Source organism: Leptidea sinapis, chromosome 6, assembly GCF_905404315.1.
Source record: "Leptidea sinapis chromosome 6, ilLepSina1.1, whole genome shotgun sequence".
NCBI lineage: Eukaryota > Metazoa > Arthropoda > Insecta > Lepidoptera > Pieridae > Leptidea > Leptidea sinapis.
This window is the reverse complement of record NC_066270.1, coordinates 4473479-4483912: the sequence shown is the minus strand read 5'-3', so window position 1 is coordinate 4483912 and position 10434 is coordinate 4473479. Positions and strand designations below refer to the sequence as shown.

General features: G+C 38.5%; 1 protein-coding gene and 1 non-coding gene across 3 annotated transcripts in view; one reads left to right on the top strand and one right to left on the bottom strand.

Annotated features, from left to right (window-relative positions):
- The first annotated feature begins 8582 nt into the window (after positions 1 to 8582).
- Positions 8583 to 8656, top strand: Trnai-aau (transfer RNA isoleucine (anticodon AAU)). Its single transcript has one exon. It is a non-coding gene; the product is annotated as a tRNA-Ile (tRNA).
- A 1350-nt stretch (positions 8657 to 10006) lies between these two features.
- LOC126964915 (polyribonucleotide nucleotidyltransferase 1, mitochondrial) overlaps positions 10007 to 10434 on the bottom strand; it is a 28302-nt gene continuing 27874 nt past the window's right edge. For both annotated transcript variants that reach the window (XM_050808233.1, XM_050808234.1), the window contains one exon: positions 10007 to 10241. In XM_050808233.1, the coding sequence (XP_050664190.1) occupies positions 10089 to 10241 (153 nt within the window). In that variant the 3' untranslated portion in view covers positions 10007 to 10088. The remainder of the gene's footprint in view (positions 10242 to 10434) is intronic.

The window sequence follows — 10434 nt, the reverse complement described above, 5'->3', positions numbered from 1 at the left end:
ACAGACAGCCACATTCTTATTGCTCGATTCGTGGTATCGGTAGTTCGGAGTTTCAAAATGAGAACATGTTCGTTTATGCGAGTTCCACACTACCAGAACGTCGCGCGCCGTAAATAAAGTAGGTTATTCGAATCCCCGCCATTTTTCTTAGAATTTTTTAATGTTTTGTTCACAAAAAATGAGCGATTCATTTTAAACGCTGCAAAAGAACATAATATTCAGGTGAATTTTAATTATTGCATTATACAAAATATAAATTACTACTAAAATAAATAATTCTTTCATTAATACTTAGTTTATTTGTATATAATCAGTATTGGATGATATACCAAAGGTTACTACTGGGACTGGCTGTTTTAATGTAAGCAGTAAGCTAACTGTTTCAGAATCTTTAAGAGGATTCATATTATGGGTGTAGATAAAGTCTTGTAAGCAACTGTTGATATTAGGTATTAAAACACTCATGTGATACTATTTTCACATTCGTGTTTTAATACCCCTTATTACACAACAGTTGCATAAATAACTATAAACACACACTTAATTTTTATGACAATCATGAAAAGACATAACTACAAATTTATTTACATCAATTTCGAACTTAATTCAATTACGCTAATATCATATTCTTAAAGTGATTATGACAACTCGGAACTTTTTCATAAATTGCGAAAAATAACATATAAAAACTTGATGGAATAGGAACTCTGTAACCATAGATTTGACTTCTGTTAAAATACCTAGTGTTGTACGAAAATGAATAAACATATCGATAAGTTAGTGAAAACTAGAAATGATGTTATCAGGGTTGATTTATATACTTTAGTATATTATATACTTTATACATATACTTTAGTATATTACCGATAAAGTATGTCGTAAGCTAAAATAATAACAGGCCAGTATTTTTTCTTAGGTATAGTTCTATTTGAAAGGATAGACATATTTAGCTCAATTCAAATAAAATCAAGACACGAACAGTCTTGGAAAGTTACAATATTAATATTATATTTACCTGGGAAGCAATACACGCATAAAACATAGTTTTTTAATAAGTATTCATCGTTATTCTGTATAAACCCAGGGGCCAGTACGACATGAGATTTTATAAACCGTACTGCTTCCATGCGTAATGCGCGTGCAGAAAGAAAATTTTCAAAACAAGCAGTAACGAATGATTAATAAAAAGAGAAGCTATAAGTACTGATGCAGTATTAATAATCTTGTTAGTCTTATGATATATGATATTATAATGTATATTGTGCTATAATGATGGCAAACATTCCCTGAATTCATGGTTTTCGATCTATTTTTTTCAATTCTATGGGGTATTTCCTCTACTCAACCTTATCGGTGTAAAAATTATTTAAAAAATAACGCTTACTTAGTTTAACTGGAATCGTAAACATATTTGTTAAATAATAATTAGGTGTTAATAAATAGGTGTACCTAAGAGACAATTAAAACTATTAATTTGAATTCATCGTAGTCTATCTTGTCCATATTTACCACAACCATATCATTTTGCTTACTTACACCCTTATCGCATGACAATACTTAAATACAATTAATTAAAATGGACATATTTTTACAGTCCATATTGGCACAATAAGGCATATTTGTAGTTTTTTAAAAGATAATTATGCTTCACTTGACATCAAATGACAGGTCTCACTTGAACCTCGAGTAGGTACATTTGCTGGCAATGGGGCGGTAGTTGGACGGATCTGAGCGTACACCTTTCTTAGGGATCGGGTGCACTAAAGCCGCCTTCCATAATTTCGGGACTACGCCTGATGAGTAGGAGAGCCGGAAAAGACGGGTAAGGACCGGCGCCAGTTCCGGAGCACATGTCCGCAGCACTATCGGGGGAATGCCATCGGGCCCGCTCGATTTGTGAATGTCCAAGGTGAGAAGCGCCTTAAGCACGGCACTATGCCGGATTTTTACCTCCGGCATATATGAATCGCACCGCGGAATATGCGGTGGTGGTGCACCTTGGTCATCCAGAGTCGAGTTGGACGCGAAGAGGGAGCCCAGGAGATCAGCTTTCTCTTTCGCGTCATGGGCCAGCGAGTCATCATCCCTGTGCAGTGGCGGAATGGCTGGCTGGCAGAAGTTTCCTTGGACAGCCTTGGCGAGCGACCAGAACGCAATAGTTCCCGAGGGAAGGCGTGCAAGTCTCTCGCCAATTCTGCCAACGTGCTTCGACTTCGCGTCAGCAATAACTCTTTTGAAGGACCTAGAGGCATGATTGAAGTGTTTTTTAAGTTCGCTGGGATTCACATCCTTAGATACCACCGCATTGAGCCAAGCCTGATAGCACTCCTACTTTCAGAGAGACCATTTTGCAGGAGCAGTCAAACCATGGTTGGGACTTGCCACCGATAGGCACAGAGGAGGATGGAATGAAGAGTTCCATACCTTGCAGTACCACATCAGCAATAGCGTCAGCAGCGGTATCTGGATCTCCCAGCGAAAAACAGATCTGCCTCCACGGGTAGGATGCAAAAAAACACCGCATCTCGTCCCACTCTGCTGACCTATAGTGCCACACTCGGCGACAGCCTAAGAAGCGGGGCCGTGTTAGGCGCGTGATCGGCACGGTGCTCCGGATCAGGCAGTGGTCCGACGATCCCAGAGGAGGGTCAACGGAAACTAGGTAGCCGTCCGGATTTGAGGTCAACAGAAGGTCCAACAGTGAAGGTGTATGATCTTGCACATCTGGGATTCGCGTTGGCGCAATAACCAGTTGCGTCAGACCATATGCTTAGGCGAAGTCGTGAACAGATCTCCCTGCATGATCGAAGGTACGTGAGCCTAGCCATTCGGCGTGGTGGGCGTTAAAATCGCCAATAAACACGATCTCTGCAGTGGGGATCTGCTCCAACACGGAATCTGTAGCCATTTGGATGTGTTCGAGGAGCCGGTCAGTCTCTGCGTTACCGCTATGGGACCTATACAGGCATGCGTAGATTCGCGGATGGTCATCGCAGTCTATACGCAGCCAGATGATGGATAGGTCCTGGTCCTTCAAGAAAACTCAGGCGTCGAGAATAGACATCCTCCCTGACGTAAACGCACACGCCAGCCCGTGGTATAAAGGAGTGTTCCATATTATACCCCGGGTAGGAAAGGTAAGATGAATCAGCCAGGGAGGATATCTGTGTCTCGGTTAAAAAGAGCAGGGCCGGCTTCGCCTTCTCCAGGTGAAACTGGACGAAGAAAAGACAAGAAATTTGATCGAAGCCCCCTGATGTTGCAAAAGTCCACAGCGAGTGTGGAGGAGGGTGGTTTGAGCCTCCTGCTCTGATTGCTCCGAGTCAGCGCAGATTTGCCCCCTCCAGAATACGCGGGGCAGCCTGGGCAACCACTGTTAGGTACAGGCCCTAATTGTGGACGCCCAGGGACGGATTCTCCAGGGCTGCATAGCCTGGTACCGTCCTGGAGTAGTCTCTTTTTAGTCTGTGCTGCCATTTGTATTTGGGAGGGGGGATGTAGGCCTCCGGATACCCCACTCACCGGACGAAACACAACGGCATAGCCGCTATTTCACGCCGGTTTCGAGTGGGGAAGTGGTATTTCTCCGGGCGTGCCGGCCCAATTCGGTTGTGTCCGTGTGGATCCAACATGGCACTACCACTCCTAGTTGTCTTCTTTGCCTAAAATTGTACCTACCTAGACGAATAAGGTCATCTTATAAATAATAACTCAGTTTTTTCTTTAATATAAATAGTTATGTAATCGTAATTTTAAATCAATCTTCTTTAGAAGACCACGACATACTCAAACCTACTTAGTATATAGGAAATAAATAGGTAGATATCATGCTTCTATTATGAATAGTAATTTCATAATAACAATAATCCCTTTAAATTAGACTGTTTCAGCGTCTTTAGAAAGCTTAATAAATTTAAATTTGGATCGCAATGACCTTTAATATGCTAGATTTTTTTATCTATCTCCATTTTAAAAAGATCGGTGGGACCGGTGAAGTAGGTTAACAACGAGTTAAGTAAACTCGATACCGGCCCCGTTGATGTGGCCGCCGCGCGTACTTACGTTATAGATAACCTAAACGGGGAGTGAGAGAGGCCGGGCCCTAGTGAGACACCTGATGGGAAGTAGGTCATCATCGCCGCTCATTCTGCACTGCACGAATCACAGAGGTATTGCCGGTCTTTAAGACGAGTGTAACGTAAAGTACCAATATGGTATCGACCTGGAAACACATTGCTAAGAAGTTGATTCCATAATTCGTACTTTGAAAACAAGGTTACTTGAAATCCGCGAAGGTGTGGTGTAATTTTAGTATTTTACTGTTGGCCAAGTAGCGAGAGTCTACGGTACTAAAACTAGTGATGACAACCTCAGCAAACATCGATAGATAGTGGGAAACTATTTACAAAAAAGAAATGTGTACTTTACTACGTTGATCCTTCAAGTATAAATAACATGGAAAATGAACCAAATTAATTAGAATTGCAAAAATACTACAGAGTATTATACGTTTCTTCGCAGCCATTATATTTTACGTCAAAACTCACATAACATCAAAAGTTCTCTGGTCGCTCACGAGTGGCGCTTCAAATAGGCACAAAAAAATTTGCTGTGTAAATAAAACATTTAAGTTTCTTCCGCCATATACTGAGGGAGCTAAAAATCTATCCTCACTCGTTAAAAGCCTGGTTGCTGATACTTTGGTAGTAGGTACTTTGTTACCTCGATGAAAGCTTTCAACAAAATAAGTCTTAATATAATTATTCCTTATAACTATGGGTAAAAATATTTTACAGTTAATGTTAAGGCTCCTTTCTTATATATAGATATAACAAAATGTTTAAGAAGAAACTTTTTATAGCGTAGAAAATTGTCCAAATCACGAAACAATTGGTAGTACATTAGAGCAAGATCTGGTGAATACGGAGGGAGACAAATGGTTTCTAATTGCAGTCCTTGTAGATTTTAAACGGTTTTTCGTTCTGCATGAGGTCTCGCGTTATCATGGAGCAATAGTGGCGAAGATCGATTCATGAGTCGGGGCTGTTTCACTGCTAGTGTTGCTGTCATTGTTCGGAGTTCGGCACAGTAGACATCTGCTATTAGTGCTCGACCAAATCGGGGAAAGCTATAGTGAATAACACCATGCTGAGACCACCAAATAGTTACCATTAGCTTTTTATTAGTAAGCTTTGCTTTAGGATACTAATGCGGCGTTTGACATGGGATCAGCCATTGCATTTTTGGCTTACGGCTATCGTAAAGAATCCACTTTTCATCGCATGTCACAATTCGATACAATATTCCTTTATTTCTGTATCGATTCAACAAGGCTACACAAGTTTTTTCACGCGTTTCTTTCTGCAGATCATTTTATTGATTGACGTAAATTAGTCAATATTGTAGATACGGTTACTTTAAGCCATGCCGCTAATTCCTGGGTAGTTTGGATCCGCTCGCACCATCTCTTTCAATTCATTGTTATTCATCTATGTGGGCGATCTTCCACGAGGTTCGTTCTTCAAATCAAAGTTTCCATCACGAAAGCGTTTAAGCCAAAATAGCACGGTGCGTTCATTAGCAGTCCCCTCTCCAAACGCAACATTGATATTGCGAGCTGTTTCTGCCCTGTTAGTTCCGCCTCGGAACTCGTATTAAAAAATCACTTGAATTTTCGAAGTATCCGTCTTTCTTTTTTAAGCTGACTAAAAAACCAACTGAAAGTCGTTGCACATTTTTTAAAAGAAGAATACATACAACCACACACCACAATTTTTTCACAGGTGAAAAAAGTTTCCGCAAAAATCTCAAACCAAGATGGTTCTATGTCAATTCAAAGTACCTATTACAATTTCATACTTTAACTCCCATTATAGAAGCAAGTAGGCCTGCCTGGGCACTTTTCTGGGGTTCTCTTTTGGTAAATTAAAATGATATAAATTGTTGCTTCGGAATCTGTGATTATTGAAAAAAAAAACTCCGATAGTCGCGCTATCGGAGTTTTTGTTTATGGAATAGGAGGAAAAACGAGCGTACGGGTCACCTGGTGTTAGTTTGATTCAAATTCAAATATTTTTATTCAAAATAGGATGTGACATCACTTATTGAAAGTCAAAAAATATTTCCACCCATTCTAAAATGAATGCCTCAGGCCTGAGAAAAATGGATGCAACAAACTCAGCGGGCTTTTACTTTTCATCAAAAAAATATGTTTACAAAGTAATATTGTACAATTAAACTTATTATTTAATAGCCTGAGGGCGGTCGCTCCATTCCCAATCTGTGTTATCATTAAGAGTCATTTATGTTATGACGAGATGTACAACCGAGTGGTTAGCGAACCTACCTACTAAGCTAGAGGTCCCGGGTTCGAATCCCGGTAGGTGCAAGCATTTATATATGGATGTTTGTTTCCGAGTCATGGATGTTTAAATGTATTTATGTATGTTTATATGAATTTATGTATGTTTAAGTAAGTATATTATTAAATATAGCATTGTCTTGTAACCCATAGCACAGGCTATATATGCTTAACTTGGGGCTAGATAATTTGTGTAAAAAGTGTGTCAATATTATTATTATTATTACCATACAAACGGTTTTTAACAATTCTTTTGAATGATGTGATACTTTTGTTTTGAACATTTTCTGGGATCTGGTTGTAAAAGCATATACATCGCCCCACAAAAGACTTACTAACTCGACTTAGACTCAACGTACCTGGTGTTAACATTATGGTTATGACAATTTCTAGCAAATTCACTTATTTACCTATTAACATACATTACATGATCAAGAATATATTGCGAAGCAACAGTCAAGATGTTAATTACTTTGAAATTTGCTCTCAATGATTCTCTAGGACCTACGTTATAAATAGCGTGAATACCCCTTTTCTGCAGCGCTCCATAGCAATATAGGACATAATACTATGGAAATAACTAAAGTATACTAGTCGCGCCGTATCTATGTCAGTTAATTGTCTAATCTTTTTAACGGCGTATGCTGCAGAATTAAGTCACACCTTCAATATGGTTGCCATATATCCTCATTGGAATCCAGAGTAATGCCAAGAAATATAGCAGATTCTATCGGTTTTATCACCTCTCCGTACAAAACACTTGCATCAACATTTTTGACATTTGGTACGGTTAATTGTATATATTTCGTTTTCTTGATATTTAACAACAGGTTATTAGCGCTAAACCAGTACACGATGTCAGATAGAATATAGAAACAACCACTTTGTATGTAAAGATGAAAAACCACTTTGTTTGGCCAATGGTACCTACTGAAATAAAGTTCTTGGTAGGTGACCAAATTTATACCATTACAAGTCTTACTATTTTAGTATACTTACAGTTTTTATTTGACATTGCTAGCGGGTTTCATCAGATATCATGGAGCTTATTTCGTTAAATAAATGTCTATATGATGAAACCACAATATTCTTTGAATAAGCCTATTTCTGCCGTGAAGCAGTAATGTGTAAGCATTACTGTGGTTTGGTGTAAAGGGCGCCGTAGCTAGTGAAATTACTGGGCAAATGAGACTTAACATCTTATGTCTTAAGGCGTAGTTGTAGTGCCGCTCAGAAGTATTGGGACTTTTCAAGAATCCTGAGCGGCACTGCATTGTAACGGGTAGGGCGTATCAATTACCATCAGCTGAACGTCCTGCTCGTCTGGTCCCTTATTTTCATTAAAAAATAAGCATTTTGGAACAGTCTACTCCCAGAGTAGACTCCCACGGTATGCATCCTCAGTTCTTTCCACCGAAACGTGATCACGAAAGGTAGTAGAAGGGTTAACTGCTATAATAAATTCCTTACATAATTAATGCGTCTCGATAGAGCCTCTTGCTGCTAAACAACCAATGAAAACAGGCCAGGTTTATTACGTTAGTGTGCGTGAAAAGCTACGTCTAACAAAGTGTTAAACAACTCCCGAGTATTTGTATATAACTTTGTATTTTTGTGCGTGCATTGCTCAAAATAGAGGGTAACCGTCAACCTCAATATTTTTTCGACGTCTTCATAGCTGTCACAATCTATCTATATCTTGTACAAATTTAAAATATTTATGGGGATATTTGTGGATCCCGCGCCTCAAGGAAGGTATGGTATGGTATAGGGGCTACTGTATCCGGAATTAAACCACTACTATGGGTCCATTTTGTGTGCAGTATTGGCCAGTTACTCCAACCAGCCCAGCTCCTTCCAGAAGTTCAGAATATTCCTGGGGTGTTCGCAGACTTCCTGGAGTGACCTCGTATTAGTTAAGGTTTTTGCCAGTTGGTTGGCCATCCTGGGCACATTCCAGGATTACGTGAGTGACCGTTTCGTCCTCGGCTAGACAGCCTCTGCACTTAAGACTGTTACGCCGATTGTAGCTAGGTGCTTGTTTAGTAACGTGTGACCCGTTAGGGTGCCTACCATTATACGGATGTCATGTCAGTTGAGGCTGCCTGCCGGAAGGTTACCATAAAGAGCGTGTGTACTTAAAGGTCAAGTAAAAAGCAGATCTTTCCATAAAAATATCTTAAAATAGATACTATAAGACTATTTGCACTACATCAACATCGGCCCATTAGCTCAGTTGGTTAGAGCGTCGTGCTAATAACGCGAAGGTCGCGGGTTCGATCCCCTCATGGGCCACTTTTTTTTTTATTCATTACTTACTAGCTGACCCGGCAAACGTTGTTTTGCCATATAAATTGTATTGATCTTTCCTTGCTAGTTGATAAGAGATGGCGCTAGTTGTATTCATTAGTAACAATCACGCTTCTTTTATATTTTGTATAATTCACACTATAGTTTTATAAATTATAGCCTATTTGTTATTCTGGTGTGTAAGCTATATTATTGTAAAGTTTCATCAAAATCTATTCAGTAGATTTTGCGTTAAAGAAGTTCAAACATACATCTAGACTTACAAATATTAGTAGGATTAATAGATCGCACTCATTTTTTAAATTTATTTTGTTCTAAAACTACACTTACATGCAATATGAAACTATTGGGTAGACCGCATACAAAAACACCAAAATAATCAATAACTAATTTATTACACTATAATATTTACAAAAGAAAAACATACAAACATTCTTGCGAGGTCTTACAACTAACAATAATTATTGTTGAAACATGCATGCATAGGGCCCAAACAATTAGAAAGATAGGAGACATTTTCATCACCCTAATTTTATATCCAAGAATAATCTATAATTGGTAAGTATAATATAATATTTCAAGTCTTATAATAATAATTATTTATTAACATTAACTCAATTTCATTATGCATCATGCATATTAAGATTTTATTCGATAGTTCACATCAGCATTTGCAACTATTTTGAAATTACAAAAAAGAAATTATAAAAAAAAAAACAAATATTATAACATCTAATATAAAGTCAAAATACATTTTTATATGCTATGGTTGTAATTGTTTTTTTTACACTTTTATTTGATCGTCAGACCAATAATTGTCACTTAACAAATTTTTTTCCCCAGAATTTTGCCGTGTTATAAAAGAAATGAATAATTGCTAAATTATGATGTACGCATAATTCTGAGGTAATAAAGTGTGTTTTAATGTATTTCCATTACTTAAATTATATGCATATACCCAATTAATCTCTACATCTTTTTATGTTAATAAGGAACGAGACAAGCAGGACATTCAGCTTATGTTGATTGATACGCCCTGCCCATTCCGCTCAGGATTCTTGAAAAGCCCAAAAATTCTGAGCAGCACTGCAATCCATTTTCAAACAATAACTTTTCTGGGACGATACGACATGGGTATCTTCAAAATAGTGGGTACACCTTTCTGAAAGGCAGGCAACACTCCTGCGATTCTTCTGATGTTACAAGAGAATTAAGGCGGTGGTGATCACTTAACATCAGGTGACCCTTGCGCTCTTTTGTCCACCTCCTCCATTAAAAAAAACTAATTAAAATGAAAAGGTTAGAATTAAGCAACAATAGAAAATAAGAAATTAACACCTATTTTTTGTTCCAGATATATACTTGTACATTTTTTTAACCAAGAAAACATATACTTCATAAAACCGCACGGCACTCTCTAACTCTTATCAAGTTTCCTTACATGAGGTGGCGGTGGAGAAGTGATCACTTTTCTGGAGAGCCGCGCCTGCCCCGAGACAGGGTCTCGTCCGAAGTATTTCACCTGGATCTCTGAACCCACCTCCAGACCTAACGCGGACGGATGCAGTATCTGAAAGAAAAAACATCTTCTCACCAATATGCATTTGAAATATGATCCCTGGGAGGCTCCTTTGCACAGGATGCCGACTAGATTATGGTTACCACAACAGCGCCTATTTCTGCCGTGAAGCAGTAATGTTGTAAGCATTATTGTGTTTCAGTCTGAATAGCACCATAGCTAGTGAAATTATTGGGCAAATGAT